The sequence below is a fragment of the Pezoporus wallicus genome, unplaced genomic scaffold (assembly GCF_028554395.1).
Source record: "Pezoporus wallicus isolate ANWC-B61680 ecotype Strahan unplaced genomic scaffold, APGP_CSIRO_Pwel_v1 contig_5767, whole genome shotgun sequence".
Taxonomy (NCBI): domain Eukaryota; kingdom Metazoa; phylum Chordata; class Aves; order Psittaciformes; family Psittacidae; genus Pezoporus; species Pezoporus wallicus.
In genome coordinates this window covers 4,287,105-4,314,749 of record NW_026640599.1, presented here as the reverse complement: position 1 = coordinate 4,314,749, position 27,645 = coordinate 4,287,105, and the positions used below count along the sequence as shown (strand labels likewise).

Genomic DNA, 27,645 nt, shown 5'->3' with positions numbered 1-27,645 from the left:
TATATTCTCATATCTAAAGATAAAATTACTTCTCTTTCATTTATCTGATGCTTCTTAGACACCTTGCCTTTGGAATTCAAAACCAGAAATATCAAACTACCTTAAGCACAGGATGTTTCCTCAGGGCTGGAGATCATTGAGCAGGTAAAACAGCTCAGCTGACTCCACACTTGCTCTTAGCTCTCAGCAGGAATGAGGTATGAAATGGGAGGCTGTGTTTCAGGGAATGAGGCTTAACAAGAGAAAATGGAAGACCAATAATTTATGGAGCAGAAAATGGTGGTAATTAACAAGCATAATAATTATCACCATCTAGCTATTTTGACAGGACATCTGGGACTGTGCTTAATCCAAAAGAGAAAAGCTAAAAGTCTGTTGCAAAGCCTTCATGCTGCTGGAACTCAACACTGAAGCTGAAGACTGCATATTCATCTTACATTTTCTTCTACAAATTATTAACGCTTCCATTCTGATAACTCTACACACTTTGCAAGAGGTCCAGGCAAGATAGATACTCATAAAAGGAGATATGTTTTTTGAAACAAGAGAAGTGTATGTTTCTATGTCAGAGTGCTTACAGTTGTAACCCTAAAAATATAGACAGCTTTTATACTGAGATCAATTAAAATAGCAAGGCACTTAGACTGAAAGGCAGTGACTTCATAAAAACCAGAAAGCCCTAAAAGAACACTATCCGGTAGTTATGGTAAGATGATAGCGTTGGCATGAATGCATCATCTAAAAAGGTGATGCAGTACATCTCCAAAAAATATAAATCAACTGAGATTTACTATGGGTTCACTGCTCACTACTCTCAGTGCTATTTTATAAGCAGCAGCCAATATATTTAGAAAACTTTTTAGGAAGTATGAAATACATTTGAAGTTCCAGTAAAATAATTGGAGCCTTCTAGGGTTTGCTTAATTCTGCAATACACTTAACCCCTAACTCAATGTTTTAAAACTCAGGTTAAATATGTGAGGAAAATCTGTCATTTCATTTGAGATAAATAAGGTTTTTTTCAGAGTAAGCACTTGAATTAACTTTTTTCATATTGGAAAACTGCTATATGTTATGAAATTATGTCACCCTGCCAAGCTAAAATGCTTTAATTAAATTTAAAGCAGACAGACTTACTGCAATCACCAGAGAAAAACAAAATATGAAAAATGAAGCTGCAATAAAGAAATCTGCCTTGAGTCATTTTTCCTAACTGGTGATCTTGAAGTCTGTTAACAGCTGTAGACCCAAAAATCATGTGAAATCATTCAGGCTGACAGACAGAGAGGCTCTTTATCTCTAGAGGTAAAAATAATTTCAACAGCAAATCAGCCATTATACTGAAAAACTATACTGCCAACAGCCAGTCAGTGGTCAAACCCCTTCTCTGACATATTAGAGAATTAAGTTCTAGAATTATAGTTATTATAGAATTAATTATATTTCACAGTGTACAACAAAACATTCATGGGGGTTTGCAGAAACAAAGTTCATCATGCAGCAGCTCATGCTATGCAGAAGCAAGCCTCACTGAGGACATACACAAACTCTATGTTTATAATCTGCTAAAACACTGCGATTAACTGGAACATTAGAGCAGCCAGTTTCAGAAAAAATACAAAAGATCAACATTCATAACCCCTCCTCAAAAATGGGGGGTGCTGGTTGATGAGAAGGATTGCTGGGCCACATCCACCCTACCAGTCCCACTCCTCTGTTCTTCTGCAACCGACGTTCCTTCCAGGCCATCAGAAGAGGTGCGCACAGGCGTGCATCCTGCATGCAATGTCACATGGTCCACGCAGCACCCAGTAGACATAGATCAAGCATGGTGGTTTTAGGAGGAAAATAAAAAAGAATTTGCATTGGAAAAAGTAGCATCTCTGGAACAAGGGAACTTTTCATCCCACCCTATGGATGTCCCATTGCTATGAGGAAAAGAAGAAACCAAAATGTAAGTATACAGAGGTTTGCGTTTCTGTATTATCTGAATAATGTGTTGATTTTTAACATTCCTTCTACACCATTGTCTGCACTGTAAGTCAGAGGCCCAAGGGATACATGTGTTAAGGGACTTGGGTATTGCAGCAGCAAAATCTGCCTTCTCAGTGCCTGGGTGCCGAGTGCCACCTCTGTCAGACAGTGAGGCAGAGCAACAGCCCGTGCACAAGAGACCAAGTTTGCAACAGGCAGAGCTGGGATCAGGGGGGCACCCAGGTTCACCAAGAGATGGTGCAGAGAAGCACCCATCTGACAGCCCACCCTTTGCATGACCACACCTGCCCGAGTCACAGTTCAAGCTGCATGAGGAAAGGTTTAGAGTGGATGTTAGGAAAATTTTTTTCTCCAAAAGTGTTGTCAAGCATTGGAACAGGCTACCAGGAAGTGCTGGACTCATGATCTCTACAGGCGTTTACAAGATGTGCAAGTATGGAATACAGGGACACGGTTCAGTGGTGGACTTGGCAGTGTTAGGTTTAGTTGGACTTGATCTTAAGGCTCTTTTCCAACCTAAACAATTCTATGATTAGCATCAGGTTGGGATTTCTAGCCTGGGGTCCTTTCCTGTATTGCAGCTGCACATTGTATTGGGCCCTGTGTAGCATAGAGAAAAGTCACTACCTGTGTGACAGGGAAGCAGAAGGCTTCCATTTTAACCAAATTATTTTGTATAGACCTCACTTGCTATGCCAACAACCCTGCTGCAGCTTTTACAGTCAGGATGTTTTTCTCCCCTCCTGTTCCAGGAGCAAAAACTAATTGAAGATTCAGTGGACTAGAGATAAGCTGCCTAATCCTTTAACCAGTGACTGGGAAACTCGATAAAAGTACAGAGGCTTGGTTTCTAATTGCTGCTCCAACAGTTGTTAGCATGCAAAGAAACAAAATATTAAATACTCAGTGTATATAAGTACTAAAATCTGTGTATCTAAAGAATTAGCTTAGGGAGTGGGGAGTAAGAATCAAAATTGGGAGTTTAAGATGCAAATTATTCTTTCCTGTTTAGGGAACCTCAATCCTTTATGAACTTAGGTCAGTAATGAATATGACTGTATTGGTGAACTTCAGCCATAGGTTCTCCAGACTGAGCCACCAGATTTGCATTCCCCTACATCAGCCACTCCTGCTGCCCTGCAGGTAACAGTGGTTATGCATAGGCATATTAATTCTTCCAACAATACTGTTTTGGTTACATGTCAGTTAAAACAAAAACAAACCCTTCCTAATTAACTATCCAACTTCATATGGCAGCAATAGTGGTTGCTCATAGCTTTAGACATGATCTTGCAGTGATGTGCACACCCTTACCTCATGGTGAGGTCTTGGTAGGATGACAATAATCACAGACCATGAACAACTTCATTTTGCAGCTGAGTTTCCTTGGTATTCCCACCAAAATATTTTCCAAGTTTCCAATACATGCATCTGCCTTTCCAGATTCATTGGTTTATTGTTTAATTTTTCAGGGATCCATGAAAATAGAAGCACACAAAACCTTGATAATATGTCTAAAAATAAAATCCACATTATTAAGTTGGTGCAGGAAACAAAGATTTATAGAAAAGCAAATTAAAAAATAACATCTGAATCACTGCCTCAGTTTTTCCATCACTCTTTTGGATTTTTTCAGTGTTCACAGAAACTCCAGCATTTTGCTGAAGCCTCACCTCTTTCTGTCCCTCCAGCCAAGTTACACCTGTCATTCTTCGATAACCAAAGAAAAGCTGCTTGTAAAAAAAACTTCTTCCTTTTACAAGTACTGCTCCTCTTCTTCATGCAGTGATGTCCTTCACTAGCCAGAAATAAGTTTGATCATCTATATCTTGGCTCCCTGCTCATCTGACAGAGTGTTATTTGCTTTGTCCTTTACCAAAGGATAACAAACTCATACAACTTCATAGCCCTCTGCTAAATACAACGGCTTTTCCAACCAATCCTAGGCGTGCCAAATCAAACCAGTGAGGTTAGGTTCTGCACATGGAAGCAAACAATAGATGCAGGTGGATAAAGATATATTTAGCCAGGTACCAACCTACCACATCACCAAGAGATGCAAAGTCAACAAGTTTCACAAGCACTGATTTTGTTAAAGGTTTTGGTAAAGGGGAGTCTCCCACCACTAACAAAACAAAATGCCAGCCAAACCTTGGCCTTTTAAACCACAGGCATTGACAAAACTGGGAATAGCAGATTCAAAAACTTTTGCTTTCATTCCAAAAGTGACTGCAAACAAAATCCTGAAGCACCTCTGCGGTGAAAGAAAATGGTTACGGACACCCCTCCCTCAGGCACAGGGTGCACCAGGCCAAAGACTGCTGTTAAAAAACAATTTAAACTATTTGACCTGCATACACAGTATAAGGCATGGTTATGTAAGAATGTCCGTGCCTCCTGATGAAGTCTGTGACCATGGGTTTCTGCAAACACATTCGCATTTTTAACATTCTCTTAGTCCACAAAAGAACCTTACATGTATCAAAGTTACATCTTGTCCTTGAATGCTCCTTTTTTTCCCTCTAAACTGCCTAGTTTATTTGGTGGTTTATCTGTTGCCTCCGCTTTCTTTGCAGCCTCTTGATACCATCTGTGCACTTGATTGATGTGTAAGTTTTCCTCTGTAATTATTTTAGGTCATTTACAGAGAACTGAATATTAGGCTCCACACTAATTCCCAGCAAACTCCACTTTGCTATTTGACCATTCATAATTGTGTTGGTTTCTGATTTTTCAGACAGTTTTGTATTAAAACCTCAATTTATCCCTGTGTTTTTTTTAAATTGGATTTCTTTTGTGGAATGCCTCAAATTTCTGCAGAAAGTTTCTTTATCTAGTGAAAGTACCAATGAATCAAAGGAAGGAATGAAGTTTGTTGGGCTTCCCTTCAACCCATATGGCCTGCAGCAGCACATCTAGTTACATATGACTGCTTACACTATGATTACTTTTGTACTTATTCTAAAGACACTACAGATACTGCACAGTTCTGTTGTCCCATATGCAGGCTTCATTTCCTCATGCACAGTGCCAACTCACACACAGAGTTGAGGTATTTCTAGTCTTTTATTCTAGTTTGAGCAAAACAGGGAGCAAGGTGGTCACCCACAAATGCCTGGCATGCCAACTGTCAAAACTTTATTAATGCATTTTAGCAAACAAAGACATCAGCCTTCATCGGTGACAAGTTACAGAAGTCTTTCATTACTTGGTACTGAGTTTCCTATTAGTTAAGGAACTCTCACTTCTTATATTAGTGGGCCCACATGCTCAATCTCTACTTCTGTTTGGGTCATAGAATGGTTAGGGCTGGAAAGGACCTTAAAGCTCATCTTAGTCCAACCTCCTGCAATAGGCAGGGACACCTCCTACTAGACCAGGTTGCCCAAAGCCCCATCCAACCTGGCCTTGAACACTGCCCCATAGTTTCCTTGGGCAACCTGTGCCAGTGCCTCACCACCCTCACAAGGAAGAATTTCTTCCTTTTAGCAAACCTAAATCCTTAAGGCTGGGAGCTTCTCCAGTTGGTGGTCAACGAGTGGTGGTCATGATCTCCAGAATTACCTTTCCCCCAGTCAGTGCTTAGTTTTGCTGCCAGTCAGCTCCTCCATCCTGTGGCAGTATTTTCTTCTTGGAGCTCCTCCTTTAAACAAAGGGTTTACTGGTGCTTGCCAGAGCACTTAGTAGAGCATACGAAAATGCTTATTACCTGAACTATTTGTAGTAATTATTAATTGCTCTTAAAAATAAGCTACTAACAATGTATTTGATTTTATTAAGCATGTGATATCAGTTCTATACACAGCATACTTCTATACATCCTCTATGGAAGTTGGGATATATAAGAGTTGTCCACAGCATAATAAAATTTTACTTTTAACTCACTGTAATGACAGTTGCTTACTCTTGCATATTTGAAGATACGGATTTTTGCTATCAGAGCAAGACCTGAAGTTCTTATTCCTTATCTCTCCTTCTGACAGGTAAACTAGAAAGAGAACTAGTTCAGTATTTATGTTTCCTTATAAAAGCCGTCTGGATAGAAGAGTTCAATAATGAGGGTAACTTCTTGTTCTTCTAGAATAAAAAAATATCTCCTTCAATGTTTCTAGGCAAACATTAAGCAATAATTAAACACCACGTAAAGAAGTCTAACACTGGTCACATACATCTTTTTCCTCTCTTAAAATAGCACACCTTCCACCACGAAGCAGAGAGCATAGAAAATGCTTGATAACCAGCTCAATTGGACCATTCCTTGCTGTTCATATGATCTTGTGACTTGTCCAGTGTCACCATGAGATGACACTACAGATACTCCTTCACTAGGACTAGCTGATGACCACTGCTAACCCCAGAACTCAGGGCTGGGCAGTGTGCACATCTCCCCGCCCTACAGGCAGCTGTACTTAACAATTTTTAAGCTATTTATCAGAGACAAGGGTGCCTACTTCACTTTGCTCTAGCGCATTTCAGCTAAAACACAATATATGTTACAAGATGACTGGAAAAATACTTGATGCAACCCAGCATTCAGGGAAATGGTGTTGTCAAACTAGGGGAAAGAAAAGTTTTTTTGTAATATTTTGACTGAATTGCCTCTTGTGCTTTCATGTCTGCCACTCATAGCTCCACAAGACTCGTCAAATTCGTTTTTCTAAGAGGGAGATGTGAATTTTCTTCCTATTTTGCTCTGAGGTGAAATCAAGGAAAAGGGAGAAACGGAGGTATCTGCAGGAGCCTTCTGTAATCTTTCCATACGTTAAATATTTCTCCCTCTGCTCTTGGACAGCATAATTAAGAAGTACTCATTTAGAGTTTTAGTCTTTAATCATGGTTTTCATAATAAAATCCTCTCCGTTATGATGGACTTCATGTTAGTTCCCCTTGAGTGAACCCCAAACTGATTACTTGACAGGGAGCATTATCTAATTAATTATTTAGAGAAACAGCTACCAAATTACACAGAGAGATTGAGCAGCATATGGCGATTCAGTTTTAATCCTCTTCTCCAGAGTCTAAATCCCAGGTGGAGGACTATAGTCTTCTGAATATTAAACTATTTGCAACTATACTATCCCAGAAAATTAACTTCTTGCCCTTACGGATGTTACATCATTTCATCCATAGTGACAGAGAGGCCTAGGCCCATCCCATTTTAGAGAGCATGTGTTACATGTCCACAAAATCCACTTGTTCATCACATTTCTGAGCAGTTCCTCGGCATTTCTGTGCCTTTTCAGCTCTGTTACTCTCACTCCCATCGTCATCCCTGCAATGCCACCCTCAGTACTTGTTTCCCAAGGCACTCACCGAGTCCTCTACTCCTGATGAGCAAGCCTCCCTAGAACCTCTTCAACACAGGAAGCCAAATTCCTTACCATTTCCTTTCATCTGTTCTCAGTGCATGGATGCCCCAGATGGACTTCAGGAGACAGAATTGGGGTTTTGAGATTTTTATTTAGCTCTGATGACTACTCACAAGTCTATTTCAATGAGTAACTGAGTACACTAACAGCTAAATTCACTTCAGATGCTCTATAGCTTCATCTGATTTCAAATATAAATGTTGCTGCATATTTTTTTTAACCTAGCCTTAGGCTAAAATGGCTTCAACACTTTTCAGTGGGGGTGAGGGGGAGGGAGGTAAGAGCATTACAGAGAAAATCTAAACCCTGCTCTTCAAAATGCAGTGCTATATTTTTCAGCCCAACTGTCCATGCAAATGACAAATGTAGTGTCAGACTAGAATTCATGCAGCCTCAAACTTAAGGACAGAAGTAAAATATTTAGAAAAATGTATATTCAGAAATAACACCTTTCATGATGTTCCTTCACAGCCATCTTCATCAAAGCTTCGCGAGAGGCCTGAAAACCAGCCTGCTGCTAATCCTAAGCAAAGCCACATGATACGCTGTTCTGCATTCAGCCTCTTAAATCTACATTAAGGGTTTCCTTAAACCCTTTCGCAGCACCGCATAGAACATACTCTCGCCTCGCACACCAGCTATTTTCCCAGATCCAAACATGGCCTTACATTAAACCTCTTCTAGCCAACAACCAGCAGGCACTCCCCTCGAAGCGAGGCAGAGACATGCTAGGGCATCAACCAATAGGTGTCACTAATTACTTAAACACCCGTACAAGGCTTCAACCCATGAAGTACAAAAGCATAGCTGCTTTGTCACTGATGCAACAAGCTAGGTGAGGAGAATGGCAAAACCAAACCCAGATTGCGACCTCTACTGGTTTTGCATACTGACGAGTACAGCAATGACTGATGTGAGCATTTAAAATCTGTGATTGGTAAACGACTGGAAAAGAACACAGTCCTGCAGTCAGAAGGATGCTTGAGCCAGTGTTTATTTCTCCATAAGCAGCACTAGCTTTGTCAGTGCTTTAGCAAGAATAGCTGTAGGGTGTGCTGCTTAGGATATCTGCTCCAGGATCTGAGAAAGCACAGGTTTCACTGACTGGATGCACGTTTCGGCATGACACCTGCAACCATGGTCTAAATGTTGCGGGACAGACGGGCAAAACCATAGTGTTGATCCTAGCTACTCCATGCTTTTGGTTTGCCTAATTTCAGCTGCACATTGAGTACATACTAGCCAGTTAATTGCCAGCTCACTCGCTCCACAGTTAACAGTTACTCTTCATATGTTCTGTGCATTTTTTTTTTTTCCAAGCTTGTATCTTTCCTCTTGTATCATGGGTTTCTGAATGCTCTTGCACTATAAGTAGGTAGAACAACAGCTAATCTCTGCTGGGCTTGGGGCGTGAATGATTTAAAACTTAAAATGAAGGAGAGCAAAACTATTAAGTAAAAGTTCTAGAATGGCCAAAAATCAGTTTGAATTTATACAGATAGCACAGGGAGGAATCATAGAATCATAGAATTGTTAGGGTTGGAAAGGACCTTAAGATCATCAAGTTCCAACCCCCCTGCAATGGGCAGGCACACCTCACACTAAACCATGTCACCCAAGGCTCTGTCCAACCTGGCCTTGAACACCGCCAGGGATGGAGCATTCACAGCTTCCTTGGGCAACCCATTCCGGTGCCTCACCACCCTAACAGGAAAGAATTTCTTCCTTATATCCAATCTAAACTTCCCCTGTTTAAGTTTTAACCCGTTACCCATTGTCCTGTCACTACAGTCCCTAATGAAGAGTCCATCCCCAGCATCCTTATAAGCTCCCCTTCATATACTGGAAGGCTGCTATGAGGTCTCCACTCAGCCTTCTCTTCTCCAGGCTGAACAGCCCCAACTTTCTCAGCCTCTCTTCATACGGCAGGTGCTCCAGTCCCCTGGTCATCCTCGTGGCCCTCCTCTGGACTTGTTCCAACAGTTCCATGTCCTTTTTATGTTGAGGACACCAGAACTGCACACAATACTCCAAGTGAGGTCTCACAAGAGCAGAGAGCAGAGTAGAGGGGCAGGATCGCCTCCTTCGACCTGCTGGTCACACTCCTTTTGATGCAGCCCAGGATATGGTTGGCTTTCTGGGCTGCGAGCACACACTGAAGTTGGCTCACATTAAGTTTCTCATCGATCAGCACCCCCAAGTCCTTCTCCGCAAGGCTGCTCTGAATCTCTTCTCTGCCCAACCTCTAGCTGTGCCTGGGATTGCCCTGACCCAGGTGTAGGACCTTGCACTTGTCGTGGTTAAACTTCATAAGGTTGGCATCAGCCCACCTCACAAGCGTTGTCAAAGTCCCTCTGGATGGCATTCCTTCCCTCCAGCATATCAACCAAACCACACAGCTTGGTGTCATCGGGGGTACTCAATCCCACTGTCCATGTCACCAACAAAGATGTTGAACAAGACCGGTCCCCACACCAATCCCTGAGGGACACCACTCGTTACTGGTCTCCAGCTGGACATTGAGCCATTGACCACAACTCTTTGTGTGCGGCCATCCAGCCAGTTCTTTATCCACCGAGCGGTCCATCCATCAAATTGATGTCTCTCCAATTTAGAGACAAGGATGTCATGTGGGGATGTTGAGCGGTTTGCACAAGTCCAGGCGGATGATGTCAACTGCTTTGCCCCTCTCCATCCATTGCACAGCCCCATCATAGAAGGCCACCAAATTGGTCAGGCAGGATTTCCCCTTAGGGAAGCCATGCTGGCTGTCACCAAGCACCTTCTTGTTGTTCATGTGCCTTAGCATGCCTTCCAGGAGAATCTGCTCCAAGATTTTGCCAGGCACAGAGGTGAGACTGACTGGTCTGTAATTCCCCGGGTCATCCATTTTCCCCTTCTTGAAAATGGAGGTTATATTTCCTTTTTTCCAGTCATCAGGAACTTCATCTGACTGCCATGATTTTTCAACTACAAGGGACAGGTCATCTCACCTAAATGTATGCACATGCATCTGTGTCAAGCTCTTCTTTCTTTAAGAAGCCAAGGTGTTGTTGCAGCCCAAATGGTGTTATACACCTGCTTCAGGGTGAGATCAGTTACACCCTGGAAGTACTTCCGTCCAAGTACTATAAAAGAACTTCAGACATAGATATCTTGGCTGCTGTCATAGATTTTTGGGGCTGAATGCTACCCTACACGCTTGCACAGCAATAGAAAAAACAAGAAGGGGTGGGGGAGGGTGCTGGGAGTTGTTTTGTTTGGGTTTTGTTGGCTTTTGGGGGGTTTGGTTGTTTGGGGGGGGGGGGGGGTTTGTTTGTTTGGTCTTTACCAGAACCACCCAGAAGTTCAGAACTATAGTAGGACTTTGACCCACTCAGAAAGCTCACAACCTGGACCCCAGTATTCCCCAGATTACTTACTTTGGTATCTCATAGCAGACTGGTGGCGAGGCTGTTCTCAAGGTGTGCATAAAAGGGAATCTAAGAGCTGTATATTACTCTCCAGCTCCATGAGGAAGAAGATACTTCCAGGTCTGTGACTCTCACTGCCCTGTCTGCATAACTGAGACAGTGTTACAAGCAGTGTAAAAGGTGGCCTCATGCAGCAAGGTCTGCAGAGCGCATAGCAAAACTTCTCAGCTCGAGTAGTGTCGTGGTTTAAACCCAGTCAGGTAACTTGTTCACTCACTCCCAGTGAGTGGTGCCGAGCTGACAACAATCAAGGTCCGTGTTCGTCTCCCCCCCCTCCCTGCACCGGGGCTCTCCCCTTCCCCACTCCCGGAGGAACGGGGAGGAGGATCGAGAGAGTGCAACTCCTACGGGTTGAGACAAGAACAGTCCAGCAACAAATCACCACCGCTACTATCAGCTAAAACAATGATAAGGGAAAATAACAAGGGAAGAGAATACGATACCACCGGCCAAGAAAACGAGTTCCACCCGGAAGCTCCTGTCCTTCCGGGTAACTCCCAGTTACCCCCCACCCCGGGCATGACGTGCTGTGGTATGGAATACCTCCCCGGCTAGCCCGGGTCAGGCGCCCCGTCTCTGCTTCCTCACAGCTTCCCCTCTTCCCTGGCAGAGCATGAGCCTCACAGAGTCCTTGGTCAGGGTAAACATCACTTAGCAACAACCGACAACATCGGCTTCACCAACGCTGTTCTCAAAACTAGAAGTCAAAACACAGCACTGCACCAGTTAACACAAAGGAAAAAAACATGACTGCTACTGCTGAACCCAGGACAAGTAGTTATCAAACCCACATCTCACACTGATTTAAAGGTTGATTATGAAGTGGATCAAAGGGACTTTCCAGTCTGCTCCTCCTCATGGCGCAGTAGGTATTCTCACTGTAACGTGACTTGCACTGCCATTGGCAAGAGGCATGCACCCTCTAGCAGATGCAAGTACAAAGACTGATGTTCAACCTCTACGTCACAGATGGCCTTGCAAACCTGGCACAGGTGCTAAAAGCTCAGTTGAGCTTTTTAAATAACTTTCCTGGAGAAGCTTAGGCAACTACAGCCATACGGATTGCCATGCTAGATTTGGAGGGAGAAAGGATTTCTGGATCAGCCTAGATTTTTCTTCAGATGCCTACTGTCTTTGACAGAGCTGGGCCTAAGGCAACAGCAACTTCTTGTCTCTCTCATCACTACCAGAGAGACAAATAATTCAACAAGTGGGTCGAACAACATAAACAACATATTAGTCTTACATACACAGTGTAGAAACAGTGGAGTTCTCATCTTGCTTCCTGTTTTCTTCCAATGCACAATTTCATCAACTTCTTCATGGTGCACAGGGCAATTCTGTTACTATGGGAAACAATTTATCTCCCTCACTTTATTAATAGACATTACAAACAAGTAAAAAAATGTGACCTACAAATTCAGATTTATGCCTTTGGCAAAGGCAAACTGTTTGTAGATTAGCAGATACAACCACCCCACCCAGAAAACCTTGCTATCCGAGGCTTGTATTATGTTTGCACAGATGTTCACAAATAAATACAGTCTCTGATTATTTTCAGATTAATGGCACCCTGCTTTATTAGAGCATTACCAAATCATCATTCTATTGCCAATCTTGCACGGTTTTGTGCTTTTTTTTCTAAAGCTCCAACTCTACAAGATGTGATTAGCCAGAAAAACTCAGCTTTCCTTTCTGAAGTCTCAAGCAAGTGTTGTCACAAGCTTGACTCATGTTACCCTAGGGACCCAAAGAACAGGAGTTAATCTTCACATTTTCTTAATCACTCTCAAGACTTTTAAGGGTCTGACTCATGATTTCTAATGTCTACAGTTGGCAATACTGCATATACATTACATGTGTCACATCACCCATCTGCCAGTAAGCAAAATCCTTCTAAAATGTCCAATTAGTTACTACTCACACTGTTTCTAATAAATGATCTATTTTTTTCTAATGCACAAATCTCTGGTGCCAAGTTATATCACTGCTGCAGTCACTTGCAGTAACAGAAAATAAATTCCTCATTAATCTGATTAAAAACAATTAGTTAAATCTACCTCTTAGTCATGTATGTGAAACCTCAACAGAACTACTTTCCATTTCTTAACTCAGCAGCCTACAAAACAGAAGGTTGTAAGCTATGAAAACTCTTATTAAATATCAACTATGAAAGCATTCGCTGTACTGCCAGCATTGAAACACAAGCGTAAGAGGCAACTATTGCAGAGTTATTCTTTCTGAGAAGTCCCTCATGGTGTGCTTACCAATTCCCCCAGCCCACCAGTGGAACACCATGAGCACCTTCTGTTTGGGCTGAAGGCACTTTGGGAAGAGCTGCAGGTTACCTCTGACCTTCCACTGAGACCAACACCTCTGCAGGTCAGGTGTGTGGCAGCAGGTTTGTCGTGTTCTGCATTTCCAAGAAGCTTCTGCAAGAAGGGTAGAATCTCTTTGCTCATAGCAGGGGATGGTAGCATTCCTATGTTTAAAGCAAAATTGATGGCAAAATCTGATGTTTTGATTACTCATGTTGACATTTAATCAATCTTACACTTTCTCTAAAGTCCCTCGTTTAAAATACTTGGCATCAGGTAACCAAGAGAAATTGGAGAGCCACAATAAAAGGGGAAAACATTGACATACATAGAACTAATTTCAGGCCTATTTAAATTATCCAATAATTTGACTAGACATCTACACCATTCAATTCACCTGACTTTCACTTGGGCTTTACTTTCGAGCCTACAAATAAAATCCTAATTATATCTAACATGTATTTGATGATTATACCTCAAAATGAATTGGAAACATCTGAACACCTACGAAAACTATGTGCAACTTAATTAGCCTGAGTCAGAACCACTCTTCTCCTCATCTCCACAGATCTCACAAGCACATTTCTGTAATTTTCTAGACTACTAGAAAAATATAAGCAAGGAAAGGGAGTAAAGCAAGAAAGAACTTGGGCAATATCTTTGTTTCAAGGACTTATAAAGATTACTAACTTAATTATCAGATTGGTAATTAGTAATAGGTTATAATTAAAGACTAGAAAAAAATTAATAAACTGAACATCTATTCAACAACCACAGATATTAGAGGCACAACCAGTACACTCCTGCTATGATAGAAATGTTTGATGTTCATTTTGCCAGAACTAAACACATTTATCTCTACATTTTGAAGAATGGGGTTGTAAATAAGTAACTTCAAGGACATTAGGCTTTGCTAGCAACTACAGAGATAAGGAAATGGGTAAGATAAGCATTGCCCAAGAACTGGCCAGAACCTGCCCGTGGTTACTGATATGACAATGATCCTAAAACAAAGTGATGAAGAGGAAGATGATGAAGATATAACCACCAGGGGTCCCAAAGCCCATTACAATATTTTAGTTTGCATGTGGGAGGAAGTCTAGAAATATGATGTAATGCATAAGTAACTCAATAAATATGTATGTTTAAGGACAATATAATCACAGCCTGGTTAATGCTCGGTTGAGACAAGCTAGGAGCAGCTATCCCCCGTCACCCAGCGCCACAATAAATATCTGCTTGTCAACTTAAACTTTGTTGTCGAGTTCCCGGAGATTTCTCCAAATCAGTTTCTTGCTAGATAAATACACTGTTGTCTGGCATTGCACTGAAATATCCCCATGGACGTACTGTATGACTCAATGCTTTAATACCTGGGTTGGTTTTGCCAGAAATAGATCAAATATACTGGTAAGAGAAAAACTCATCCTCAATCAAAACCTTCTGCCAGTTCAAGCAACAAAATGGCAAAGAAATTACTCCATCACTTAGCAAACACTTTAAAGGTCTGTGTTAGTACTGGGACATATCAATTTGCATCTCAGATTTCTCCATTCTCTTTACAATGATGTTATCCACTTCACATGATGTGAGCGACTATTCCAAGCTGATAAACAGGAGGAACAAGAGCTTTTTTTGCTCCTTTTATTTTTTGAACAGATTTCTCCTTTGCATCTTTGAGCATGTGTTTAGATTTCACTGATTTTATTCAGCTTGCTATACTCCTTAGCCTCAATGCAAAAAAGTCATCTGCTATATGAATTAGAAGGGGAAAATACATAATGCATGCAATAAGGAGGACGCATTGAGTTAGATCTTAGTAAGCATCTACATCTGCCACTCAGTCATTGCTGATAGCATTTTCCTGAGGCAATATATATTCTAAACTTCAGTTTGGGAGTTGGGGGGAGGGTGGGAAGTGTGTTGTTGAAGTAAACACCACCAAAAAAATGGAGGCAGAAGCACTGCATTGGTACCTCTGAATGCAGAGTAGTACCTATACTCACTGATTTCATAGAGAAAAATTACCCAGCTACACAAAAAGACTGAAAATCTCTCCAAATTCATTGTTTCATAAGCAATTGAAAAAACAGTGTAAACGCATCAAGGTTGTACTGATTATGGTCAAACACATTACAAAAGTAACATACCATCTAGAACCGTTGCTCCAGGGAACCTCATTACATTGAAATGTATAAATAGATAGGCAACTTGACTTGTTAATGCAATTAAACATGATCAACTCATATAACAAAGCAAATTCTGTAGCACATGGGACAAGAAAATATATCACATAATGCATTTGGCCTAAGCATGCTTGCGCTGGGGCTATTTGGCATTTTCTCCTTGTATGCTCTGAAGCACAAACTTGTTTTGTAGCTCTGTTAGTAGATCAAAGTTAAAAGTGATCAAACACACACCAGGCCAGAAGTTCAGATGTGGCTGTCTGTCCCGAAGCTGTCAGCACTGTGCTTTTGTACAGCTAACCATCATGATGAAGGCTTGATGTGAGACTTAGGTGAGGATAAGACACGTTGCTTCCTTCCCCCATGCCCTGAAAAACTGATTTCCACCCCCATATACATACTTTTGGGACAAATGCTTCGAACTCCAGAGGAGAAAATGTGTAACTTCCAAGAAACAAAGGATTCAATACATACATATATATTTTAACTCCAGTAACAATCTCCCCAGTGTATTTTCCAGATGTCTTGATACCACTTTTTATGATGCAAATATGAAAAACAGTAACAGCTTTTTATTTCCAATCAGGTTTTTATTTTCTGTTTGACTGCAAATACACCTCTCAGTAGAACCCAGGGCAAGGTCCCCCTGTGCTACTGTCTGACAAGTTCCCACTAAAGAGTTTCAACCACACATTTGCTGTTAGCCTACACCAAATGCCAAGTGAAACCCTCACATCTGCATAAATCTGATTTCTGAATGGGACATGGAACATACTTTGAATTAGCACTTGGTCACATCTGCCTCAGTCACTTCAGCGGAGAGGACACCACAGGAAAGCCTGAGGTTTGCAGCAGGAGCTTGAAAAACACAGCAACACAGTAGCAAAATGAAAGGCAACACATCACATGAAAGAACAGTGCTGGGTTTTGTTTTTTTTTTTGAAGTAGCACAAAGTAAAACCTAGAATTGAGAACAAAACATTAATATTAAAGTTATGTTAACTATATCCTTCTTTGGTAATCTTTACAATCCATGTAAAGCACTCTACATACAGACAGTCCTACTTCTGTGGCACAGTGTCCAGTTGGTCACGTACTGTCAGACTGGCAAAGTCAGTGCAGCTACCGCAATGAGTAGTGCCAATTGAGCACCTCGAGGACTTATGTGGCAGCACACTTTATGTGCCACATCAGCTGAATACCTGCATTTAATGAGGTGGTGCAATTGTTCTCTCCTGCCTTCTTCCAAGAACAGTCATATGGAAAACCCTACACCACACCTAATGTTGGAGCAGCCTGCTCTTGAAGGCAAGTGCAGCAGATTTACCAGTTCAAGTATGCACTACAATTACACTGGTGTAAACTCAGACTCATCACAGAATCACAGACTGGTTTGGATTGGACAGGACCTCAAAGATCTAGTTCCAATACCCTGACATAGGCAGAGACATCTTCCACTAGACCAGGTTGCTCAAAGCTCCATCCAACCTAGCCTTAATTTCTGTACAGACTTAAACAAAACCCTCTTAACCTGGAACCAGAACAGATACCACTTATGTGAACAGCTATGCCGGTGTATGCTATCACTGCCCGTTAATCTGCTTTCTCAGCTTAGCTCCTCCTCTGCAGCAGACTGTCTCTGAACTCCACTTGCGGACTTGCTCGTATGAAGGCTCCTTTGCCTGCTTCAATCAGTTTTTCCACATTTCTTCAGCTAACTTAAGCTATTTTGACTGAATCAGGTTAGAAAATATTGCTACAAGTCACTGTGCAAAGAGAGACCAACAAATGACAAATAGTAAAGCACAAAACCTCTTTCATCGGTTCTGATATGAATCCCATCATAAATGCGGTCATGGACATTCAAAGAATTACAGGTTCACTCCAGAAGTGTAACTGTACTATTAAGCCTCCTCTCCCACACAGCCCTCTTAACATTCCACTGAAAGTGAATTTTGGGGGCCACACTAGTAAGTCTCTCTGTATTTTAAGACCAGTAAGAACTACCCTCTGATGCTATTTGGTTCAAGTTTTTGCAAGTCTCTTGCACTGCTTCAGCTTAACCAAAAACCAAAACACCCCCCCACACACACACAAAAAAAAAAACACAAGAAACCACACACACAAAAACCCTCAAAAAGCAAACAAAAAAAACCCTAAACGACAATACACCTCCCCCCCCCAAAAAAAACACCAAAACCCACCAAAAAAACAAAACACACACAAAAAACAACCTACAAAAACCAAAAAGTCAGGTATAAAAATAGGAAAACAGTAAAAGAAAAGTGACAGTAGGGAAGAGAGATTTAAATTCAGAGAGCTAGTCTGGGGAAGTCATCACAATTAAGTGTCAAGAAGCACACAAGGGTACTACTAGTGAGAGGTTTTTGGTTATTATGAGAACAAGACAGTTTGGAATATTATATCAAGAGAATTTTACCAAAAAGCTGTTCAAAATAAAGACTATACTAACTGGACCTTCAGAACTCCCATCTTTTGAGAATAATCACAATGTATCAACAAGGCAATAGCACCAGTATTAATAACCCCTGCATGCAGAAATTGTTATCGTAGCAGTTGAACACAGTCACACAATAAGGTTTACATTCTGTTCATAACTTGCCTTATACTCACAGGTACCAACAGTAGAACAAAATATATTTGCCATATTATACACATGCTAACATTCCTGCAATCACCAGGATTAAGGACAGAGTTTCAGCCAGTATTCCGAGTTTGTCATTAGATACTTGTATTCTGTGGAATTGTCTTTTTAGAAAAACAGGGTCAAAAATTAGAATGAAACATGTTGGCAAAATGGATGTTGAGGTACTTGGATTCTGATAGAGTCAACACTTCTGTAATTTGAGAAAGACTGAAGTTCTTTTGGTACAACAGAATGCATTAAAGAAGAGCAGTACTACTAAACAGTTACCTTCAGAAAAAATGACCACCAAATCACCCCCATACCAAACATTTAACAACCATTCACAGAGTCTTAATAGAAGGTTTTGTACAAAGAAGAACCTAAGTGGTCAAAACCAAGGTAATCCTTAGCTTCTCAGTTCAAAAGCTTTGACACATCAGCACAACTCTGAAAAGCAAGTGACAATGAAACGGATTTTCTTTGGCCTTGTAGTTTAAGCTTGTCATTTACATTTGAATGATGATTCCTAACTATTTTCTGCAAATCTAGGAGGAATGTGTTGAGTTTTGCATTGCAGGTAAGTACTCTAACAGCAGTTTTCAGAAGTAAGATGGATTACAGTGATTAATGCTGTAGTCTATCAGCCTTGAGTCCTGTTTTCTCCCAGAGCTTTTAAAAGCTGTGTCTTGAAATAGCAGAAGGCCACAGTTCTACCTCAAGGTTTGGATGAGCATCAAGAAAAGAATTATATTTCAATAAATTTCTACTGAATATGTTTTCAGATTTCTAGGAATTCTGATTGTACTGAATCCCTATTTCCAGAGCTAAAGTGTTTTAAACTGTCTTAAGAGACATTCTTCAAGTCTACAGAAGAAAACCCAATGATACAGAAAGGGTTTCTCTCCCTATGTTGCCAGTGCTCCCACCTCCTTTATATGCATACTTAACAATCTCAAAAATACTAATCAAGCACAAACAAGGCATTATAAGCAGGTAAAATCACACATTTACATAGCAGCTACTGTGAACTTTATTAAGAAAATAAGTGTTTGCCAGTTAAACTACCATCACTTTATTGACTTCTCCGGTTACCTGTAGAAAATCAGTTCAGTCATAATGGCTCTGGAAACCACTTATTGCCAAGTAAATATTGAATCACTGGCAATGCGTGCTCTCCTTGGAACTCTGGCAGCCTTACCATGAAAAGAACTATATACACCTTTGCAAAATGCAAAGCAAGCAACACATCTTTCATTCAAGCAGCAAAGTTATTGTTGAGGCAGATACCATGCTAGACAAACAGCGAGAACACCTTTATATTAAGCAATCTTTTTTGTCGTGACAGTTCCACAAAATGAAGTGCAATCTGCGAGGGTAAAAGGTCCGTAAGGTATCAGTTACTCATTCTCTTGTGTAGCTGTGTAGTCAAGTCTTGTTTCTTAGGCTGGAGTGGTTGAGCTAAACCAAACACAGCATGATGATCCATCTTCATGAAAATGTCCTCTTGCTAATGCATCTGCTTTTGCCTCCTTCGCTATTTAATAGTCTTATGCAGTCCCATGCACTAGAAGTCAGGACAAGGCTTCTTCATTCATCTGGAGTCAGAGTTAATATTCAATCCTCTAAGCAACTCAATACAGTTTATACACACCTCTGAAAAGAAGTTCCCCATTCCTAAGTAATCCAACCATTACTATTTCTTCAACTCCAGAAGTTGTTTTAGTTGCTTTTTCATCTTCAGCTTGTAGCCACGTGGCAAAATAGCATTGTCATGGGCTACGTTAGGTAGGATTTAATCTTTATTAATAGTTTCAGTAGATTGCCCGAGGATTTTTTGTACTGTAGTAGGCTTCACATGCAGCTACATAAGCAGATTCTGGGAAGAAATCATCATGGTATTCTGCTAAAAACCTAAGAAGAAAGCACATCAAAAAAAGAACAGAACATACAACATTTAAGAGAAAAGCTATTTTCAAATTAATTTTTAAACTCAGCAAAACCACAGCCTGGGAATTAAGAATCACTGCACTTTGAAAGTTGGCATACAAAAAGGCTTGCCCTATTTTTACAAGTTCTACAGCTTTCCCTTACCATTCCCAAATCAAGTAGTAATTAAAAAAGTTGCTTAAAAAAAAAAATTCTAAAAATTGAAGATACACTCAGAAAGGAATGCAAAGAACTATGACAGAAGAAAAAAAACAAAACCGAAAGTATCTGTCTGCAACTTCTGTCAGTGACCTGCTCAGCATACTATTTTCATTTATGTCAAACCCAGGATTTTCAGTTATCACTATGCAGTATCTTATATAAGTGCCCAGTAACCATTGAGTCAAACTGTACCTTTTAAGGCAAGCAAACTTATGATTTGTTGTTTCATGTGCTTGTGCATTAGGGTCTCCACCTCTCAGAAGTATCTGATTTAAATATGGCTCTCAAAGATAAAATGCATCTGTAAATCCGGTTCCCTAATTTCAGATTTCTGCAAGATGGTCTTCAAATACTACTGAAACAGCCAAGCACCCAATATTTTATCATGTCTTCCTGCTCTGCTAACATACAACTCTACATTCAGCCCTAAACCAAAGAAAAACACTGTTGCTACTAATACCAGCTACAAACAACTAAAATGACATTACACTTTCTGCTCCTTCTTTTGTATACAAAGATGCCACATATGCAAGTGGGGGCAAATAGGCAAAATGGCTCTTAAACCATGAATTACATGATCAAGCTGTACCTCAGGAACACAGCCACCCCCCCACCCCACCCCCCAAAAAAAAACCCACCAAACAAAACCAGAACAAAACAAAAACCACATTATCTTCAAAAATACCTGGATGTTAAAGATCAGCATCAATGATCATGGCAAAATGCTAGCCACACGTTCTCTGTGTTAAAGCAGAAAGTAATGGAAACAACAGAGAACACTGTCATTTGCAGAATCTAGTTTTCTCTCAGAACCCCTGGCTAGGGAGATGACTTCACTATTGGAAGCTAAAAACAAGCAGTTTTCCATAACCATTACTCTGGACACAGAAAGTCCAAATTGAAAAAAGTACAGGTGACTGCAATTAAAACCACAGTGTTTCTGCAGCAGTTACACTACTTGAACTAGGCATGTCCTTTGATCTTAGTCGAGCCAAAACATCAAAGAATACTGACAAAGGTTCTCCATATAAGGCAATCTAAATTTTATCAGGAATATATTAATTGCTGAGAGCTCTTGTCATTAATACCACCCAACACAGACTTTCCTAGCTTTATCATGCCGTAAGTTGCTCTAATACTTTATGGTTTGTTTTAGACTTTTTTTTTCCATGAGATAAGAGATATCCCTTAAAAACAATTCAATGATACACAGGAACAGTTCACACACAATCAGATCCTCTTGATTTTGAGCAAAATGTGTCAGTCATTTGCACTACACACACATCCCTCACCCTAAGAAAACCACTACAAAAGACTACCAACATTATAGCAACATAGAAGTTAATAAAATACCCAAGTCATCAACTGCTATGATCTCTGACTGTAGTTAGCAATAAATCACTGTCTGGGATATGTGGGGTTGGTATGAAGTGAGTACGAGAAGGCCTAAAACTTCACTGACTCAAGTCTTTTAACATACACAGACTGTAGAAGATTAACATCAGCCACACCTGAATTTAATAGTGCTTCATTAACATACATTAATGTCTTGAAGAGATAAACGAACTACAATGTCATTGGGTAACGTTCCATAAAACACAGTACCAAGTGCTAGATCATATAAAGGAGTACGTTAAAAAAAAAAAAAAAAAATCAGTAAAACAAAGGAACCTTCAGAGGACATTGGATAACTGACAGTTCCAAGAATTTTAAGGCCATGTAATGGGAAACAGGTTTATTTTCTCTTATAGGTTTCCAGACTTTGCTTAAGATCATTGGTCATAAATGCCAGTTTGGTGCAAGCTGAAGTAACAGCTTGTAAGGATGAGAAATATTAGGTGAGATGCTTGTAGCACAGCTAAGAAAGCAGAATGCATGCAGTCAAATCTACATTTCTTTGTTCTTATTGTAACAGTTGCAAAAACCAATTCCCCAGAGCTAGCAAATACAAATCACTTTCTGCAGAGAAGCAAGAGGAAAAAAGGCAGAAAAACACACAATCAGCTTCTGTCCCAAACACTTAGGTATCTTTCTCTATACAGAGAGCAGTGACTCTTCTGAAGCTGCATTGTATTCAAACTAGATCACAGTGCAGAAAGCCAGCACAAAAATATTAAGTCTTTCAAGACCCCTAGGTATGGATATCTGCTAATGCTTTGCTTTTGGAAAAGCTGAAATAACACAAAAATCAGTTACACTGGTACCTGCAAGTCATGAGCCAAGATTTAAAAAACAGAGGCAGCTGTACTAAGCAAGCAGAGCCAGTGTTCAGCTATAGCTCAGAAAGCACATTGCTATTTAGCTATTCAGATATTGTTTCATTACTTTCAATTTATAAATCTGATAAATTCAACCACCTGTTGCATTGCCTTTTTCATACAGAGTTCATATGTATACACCTACACAGTGAAACTGCTTATGAGTAACCCAGTTTTGAGATGCACAGTCCACACAGACATCCAGATTTAAGACTGCATAATTTTTCTCATCATGAGCACCCATAAAAAGAATACTTATGCTTTACACTCATGCTCATGAGGTACATAGAGGTAACATGGCACAATGCAGCTATTTCCCTCTCTACCACAGGTTCCTAGAAGAGCAATGTTTCAGAAAGGACTAGAGGGGATGCAGACAAGGGAAACAAACATACGGGCAACCTAGCTTGCCGAATTCTTATGTTCTGATCCTCAAGTGTGGCATTCTGTAAGCAAGCTTACCTCAGGTGACTCCAAGCAAGAGCCTCCCAAATAATACTACCACGTGCCTGAGAGTTATCCAGGCAAATCTGCCAAAAAGAGCCATAGAACTATCATTACCCACATTAAAAGGCCACTTGACATACATATGTGAGAATATTTCTCAACAGTGTCATTGAATTAACGAGCTTTAAGACTGTCATCTGGTAGCAAAACCTTACCTGAACAGTCTCTGCATGAAGAAAAACCATTCTAAACATGAACTAGCAAGCATAAATAAGCTCAGGGACAGCTTGAAGAATGTGAAAATTACAAAGAAAGCAAAATTTTAATCATTCTAAGAAGGACAACCTCAGCCATAGAAGAATACAGAGTTAAGAGGAAAAGTTTCCAGGTAGGTTACATTTACATACTTTTGTTGCAGAGTTCAGGAAGGTAAGCAGATGCTTTGATGAGATCAGTGGTCTCAGCTAGATGCTGTTTGAAAGGCAACTGTAATGATCTATCTATAGGCATTTGCTTAAAAAACATGATGGATCCTAACTCTGTGAGTCACCTCATCAAAAGAAATGTCATCTGCAGATTAAGAAGCTATCTCTTCTCTGAGACTATAACTTGAAAGAAGGATTTGAAAGCTTAAAAGCTTAGTTTCACACAAAAGTATATGCCACCACCTGACCCTCACCCCTTCTGGTGATAAGACATTTCTCCATCTGGAAGACTCTTCAGGTCAAAAGCTCACCAATACAAAGCTCATCATAACCCCAATGCAGTCAACAGAACAAATGAAGTGAGAAATTTCAGATGTTCATTCTCATAATGAACATGTCAAAGGAACAAACAGGCTTGTTTTATTGACTGGACTCTTGTCACTCATCCACATACAGGAACAGAGATAATCTTCCTGGGCCTTTAAAGGGCATGCACAGATAACTCTGAAGATGCAAACATAACATCTCCAGTAACCATGCTGAGTGAGTGAAAATTAGAAGTGGTACCTTCTAGCAGACCTTTTGGGAAAAGTCTTAAAAGGGCTCAATACAGGAATCCTTGGTTGGTCTTGAGGATGAAAACCCACTTTTGGCAATGCCAGCACAGATCCCAGAATAAATTCTTTAGAGCTGTCTTCTAAAAAAGCTATCGTAAAACATTTAAAATATTTTGGGAACCTCTCACTTCAGATGCATGACCCAAACCCCTCATTTACACACCCAGGCACCTGATAATTTGGTAAACAGAAGAGTGTCAAGAAGAATAAGCACACACAAGCAGATTCTGCAGATCAACGAGGTAAACAAAAGCATACTGGAAATAAACCATATAATACCAGGTACTCATTGACCAAGAAGCACTCAACATAAAGGTGCCAAAAGTTTGAGAGGTCCCAACAAGGCAGTTACCTTTCTACTCACTCAATGATCAGTGAAGCCCAAATAGAGCAACAGTAATGACCTAAAATATGGCATATACATTCACTGTGCAAGTAGAATTCCTTCAAAGCATTTCAAAACCTAGAAAACAACATTCATTTGCCTGCCTCTAAACCCACACCTGTCCACATTCAAACCTTGACTTTCTTACAGTTAGGCTCCAATTCCATAAAGTTTTCTAGTATGTCAGAATTGCTATGCTGCACAGATTTTTTTTGCCAAGTAATCAGTTAATCCCAAAATTGAGATAGAAAACCCCTAATCAATATAAGTAACAACAGTAGCAGTATTGCCTTCTTCATGATCTTTCAAAAAGTGTTTAATCAGTTGTCTTAACTTTATTAAGTAACCTTAACTTTACTAAGTCACAGTGAGCAGGAATTCAGTCACAAGCAACTTCACCTAAATTCTATTCCATTCGCCATGTGCAATACTTAATTTTTTCATTCTCAGATCACCACTAATAACCTCTCATTAATTGCACATTAGCACAGACTAGTGGTCATACTTCACCACTGCAGTTACTACACTAAAAGCACTGTGCTACAAAAAAAAAAAAAATCTGTTTCTTAAAGTTACTTCAAAAACTTTGTCAATTTTCTATATACACATCTTATTATCACAGCCTTCTAATTTGGTCATGTTCTGACTTGGCTTCCTTCTCATAAAACACTCAACATAAATAAAGTACTTTTAAGTTTAAAATGCTTTTCAACCCATGGAGCTGAGTGGGACAATAGATACAAGCAGGTAATGGAAAAACTGAGATCTAAAATGAAAGAGAAAACTTACAGGATATCCTGAATTTGAAATATCAGTGGGTTTTTAACAAGACCAAAGTCTTTGACCATTAAGAACGCAGCTTTCCACAATATGAAATACCATATCTGCCTCATCTGGAAAAACTTACTTGAAATTTTAGACGTGTTATTTTAGAAATATTTCATCACTCACTTGTTATTCTGTATTTCACAAAAGTCTAAATACCTATGGCTTTCTGAAGTGTTGTATCATTTACTTGCCTTTTCTTGTTAAAAGGCAAATGACTTGTGACTTAAATTCCCTCCCTGAAGATGGGTCCTGCTATTTTAAAAACAGACATGTTATATTCTCCTAATTTTTTAAGTAAATCCTACTTGTCAACAGCCCTGACAAGTAACCTCTCCAATTCCAACAGTTTCCCAAGTCAAGGCTGTGCTCAAATCAATGGAAACTGCAAACCAAAAACTGGCACCTTCTTGCCTATCATTTCTCATCACTTAAGCAGCCTCTGGAGGCATGCTAGGCACCTCACAACATAGAAAAGTCATTCATCTAGTTCCAGCCCCTCTTGCCATGGGCAGGTACACCTCCCACTAGACCAGGTTGCTCAAAGCCCAGTCCAACCTGGCCTTGAACACTGACACAGCTGGGGCACCCACAGGGTATCTGGGCAATTTATTCATGTTTTCAAAGAAGAAATTTTCATTATGCACACTTCTAGAAAGCTGCACTAAGTACAAACAGTACAGCTTTTACATATTATGAAAGTCAAAAGATGCATTTGATACATCCCTTAAAATATATGTTGTCTGGGCAACTGAGATCAATCTCATCTAGCAGCAGTCTGAGGGCATGACTGGAAAATACTACTCATGTAGCATCTCAAATGAATTTAATGCATCTATCAAGTACTGAGCAAACTCAATAAAACAAGCTTCCAGACAAAGTGTTATTATATTAAATAAGTCTCAGTTTTTCAGCCCACATGAGAGTAATAGTACAAATGTTAAATGCAACTGTAAATTTTACCCATAAAAATCACAATTCAAAATTAAATCAGTATCTATACTAGAACAGAATCAGTTGTGTACCCCATGAAAGATTTAAAAATACATAGAGCTGCTTATGTTGGAACTACTCTACCCAGAATTCAAAGAAGATTCAGAAACAGTTTTATTAAAGCAAACAGATAGCTTCAATCCCTTATCTGCTATTAGAAAAATAAAGAAAAGGAGGGTACTTCAGCTTGTCACAAGAGCAATTCACTAAAACAAATCAGGCAATCTTAAGTAAATTGGTTGCTATCATCTAGTGCATACAGACTGTGTAGGACAGTTCTTATCTTTCAAAAGGTAAGCCAGAATAGAAGTGACAGAAAATATTTTTAATAAACATCCATTAATCCTTTCATTCCCCAAAACAGAAAGACGGAATGTGAAAATTGAACATCTAGTACAAGGTATCACCTCAGCCTCAAGTTTTCTCTTGTGATGACAAACAGATAACACAGAAGTATTTCTGTGACAAAAGTCTGAACAAGTTTCTAGGAAATGTAATTGTTTGACCTACTTCAATAAAATATAAAACAAAGAAATAAATGCCCAAATGAAAGATGTCCTAAAGCACCATGAATACATGTTGAAAAAAACCCTAATCATTTGCACTAGTTTCTATGTTACCTATTTGAATACACAAGCAGTAGTGTATCCAGTAAGAAAACTAGTCCAAGAAGATGACAAATCTACCTAGTATGGAATGATTCCTACAGCAGTAACTGTAACTTGGAAGCATTTTCAGGAAGGTTCTTAACTTGAACAATCCTGGTGAAACCACAGAAATCAACATATTCAGCACAGAAATGTTGAGAACAGCATTAGCAAAACATAAATGACACTGGCTTAGAGAGCACTTAAAAAACCACACAGCCTTCAAAAATTTTATTGAACCAGATATGCAATATCCACACTATGCTTGGCTTGGGGTGCTCATTTTTGTTTAGTTGTAGTCTGGTCTTAAGGACAGAATTTCCACAAGTACTGGAGCACACTTCTGGTTCTGTTTTCCAAAAGAAATCTAGCTTATCTATGCAGAGCACTCTGCAGTGCAACACAACTCATGGTAAGTGGGAATTACCAAGAGATTTGCTTCAAAAGCGCAGTTCTACCTGACCTAAAAATGCTGCTGGGGAAATGTCTTCTGATTTTTTTTCTGTTTTAAATTTTTATTTATAGGTGACTACACCTTATACCAAGATAATCAAATGGAAAAATAAGACACATATGAATACTATCGCTAGAACTTTCAGTTTAATCATCTCCCTGCTTGTATGGAGGCTGTGGAACACATTTCCTCCTTCTATTCCACACCACCACAGATCATCCATACAATGGGTATGAAAAAACTCCACTTAAGATGCTAAAGAGACCTGCTCTGCCCAACACAGAAGAATCTAACAGGCAGAGGTCTGAAAAACTGATTTGATCCACAGCGAGTTAAGCACCCTCAATAATATTCATTCCAAGCAAAAACAGGTTTCCAACAATAAGTACCAATCCTGTCGTGTTAAACACAGATTGAATACTAACTAGTATGTGACAAAACAGAGCTGTAAAAAGAAA

General features: G+C 39.9%; 1 protein-coding gene across 5 annotated transcripts in view; it reads right to left on the bottom strand.

The window, feature by feature from the left end:
- The window catches only part of MSL3 (MSL complex subunit 3), a 49,403-nt gene that overhangs the window by 10,503 nt on the left and 11,255 nt on the right, over window positions 1–27,645 (bottom strand). For 3 of the 5 annotated variants that reach the window (XM_057419581.1, XM_057419579.1, XM_057419582.1), the window contains one exon: window positions 18,995–19,899. The exons of 1 other annotated variant lie outside the window; for it this stretch is intronic. In XM_057419581.1, coding sequence (XP_057275564.1) covers window positions 19,892–19,899 — 8 coding nt within the window. In that variant the 3' untranslated portion in view covers window positions 18,995–19,891. Of the gene's footprint in view, window positions 1–15,786; window positions 16,303–17,559; window positions 17,576–18,994; window positions 19,900–27,645 lie in introns of those variants that run through there. One more of the 5 variants, XM_057419583.1, reaches the window with a different exon arrangement.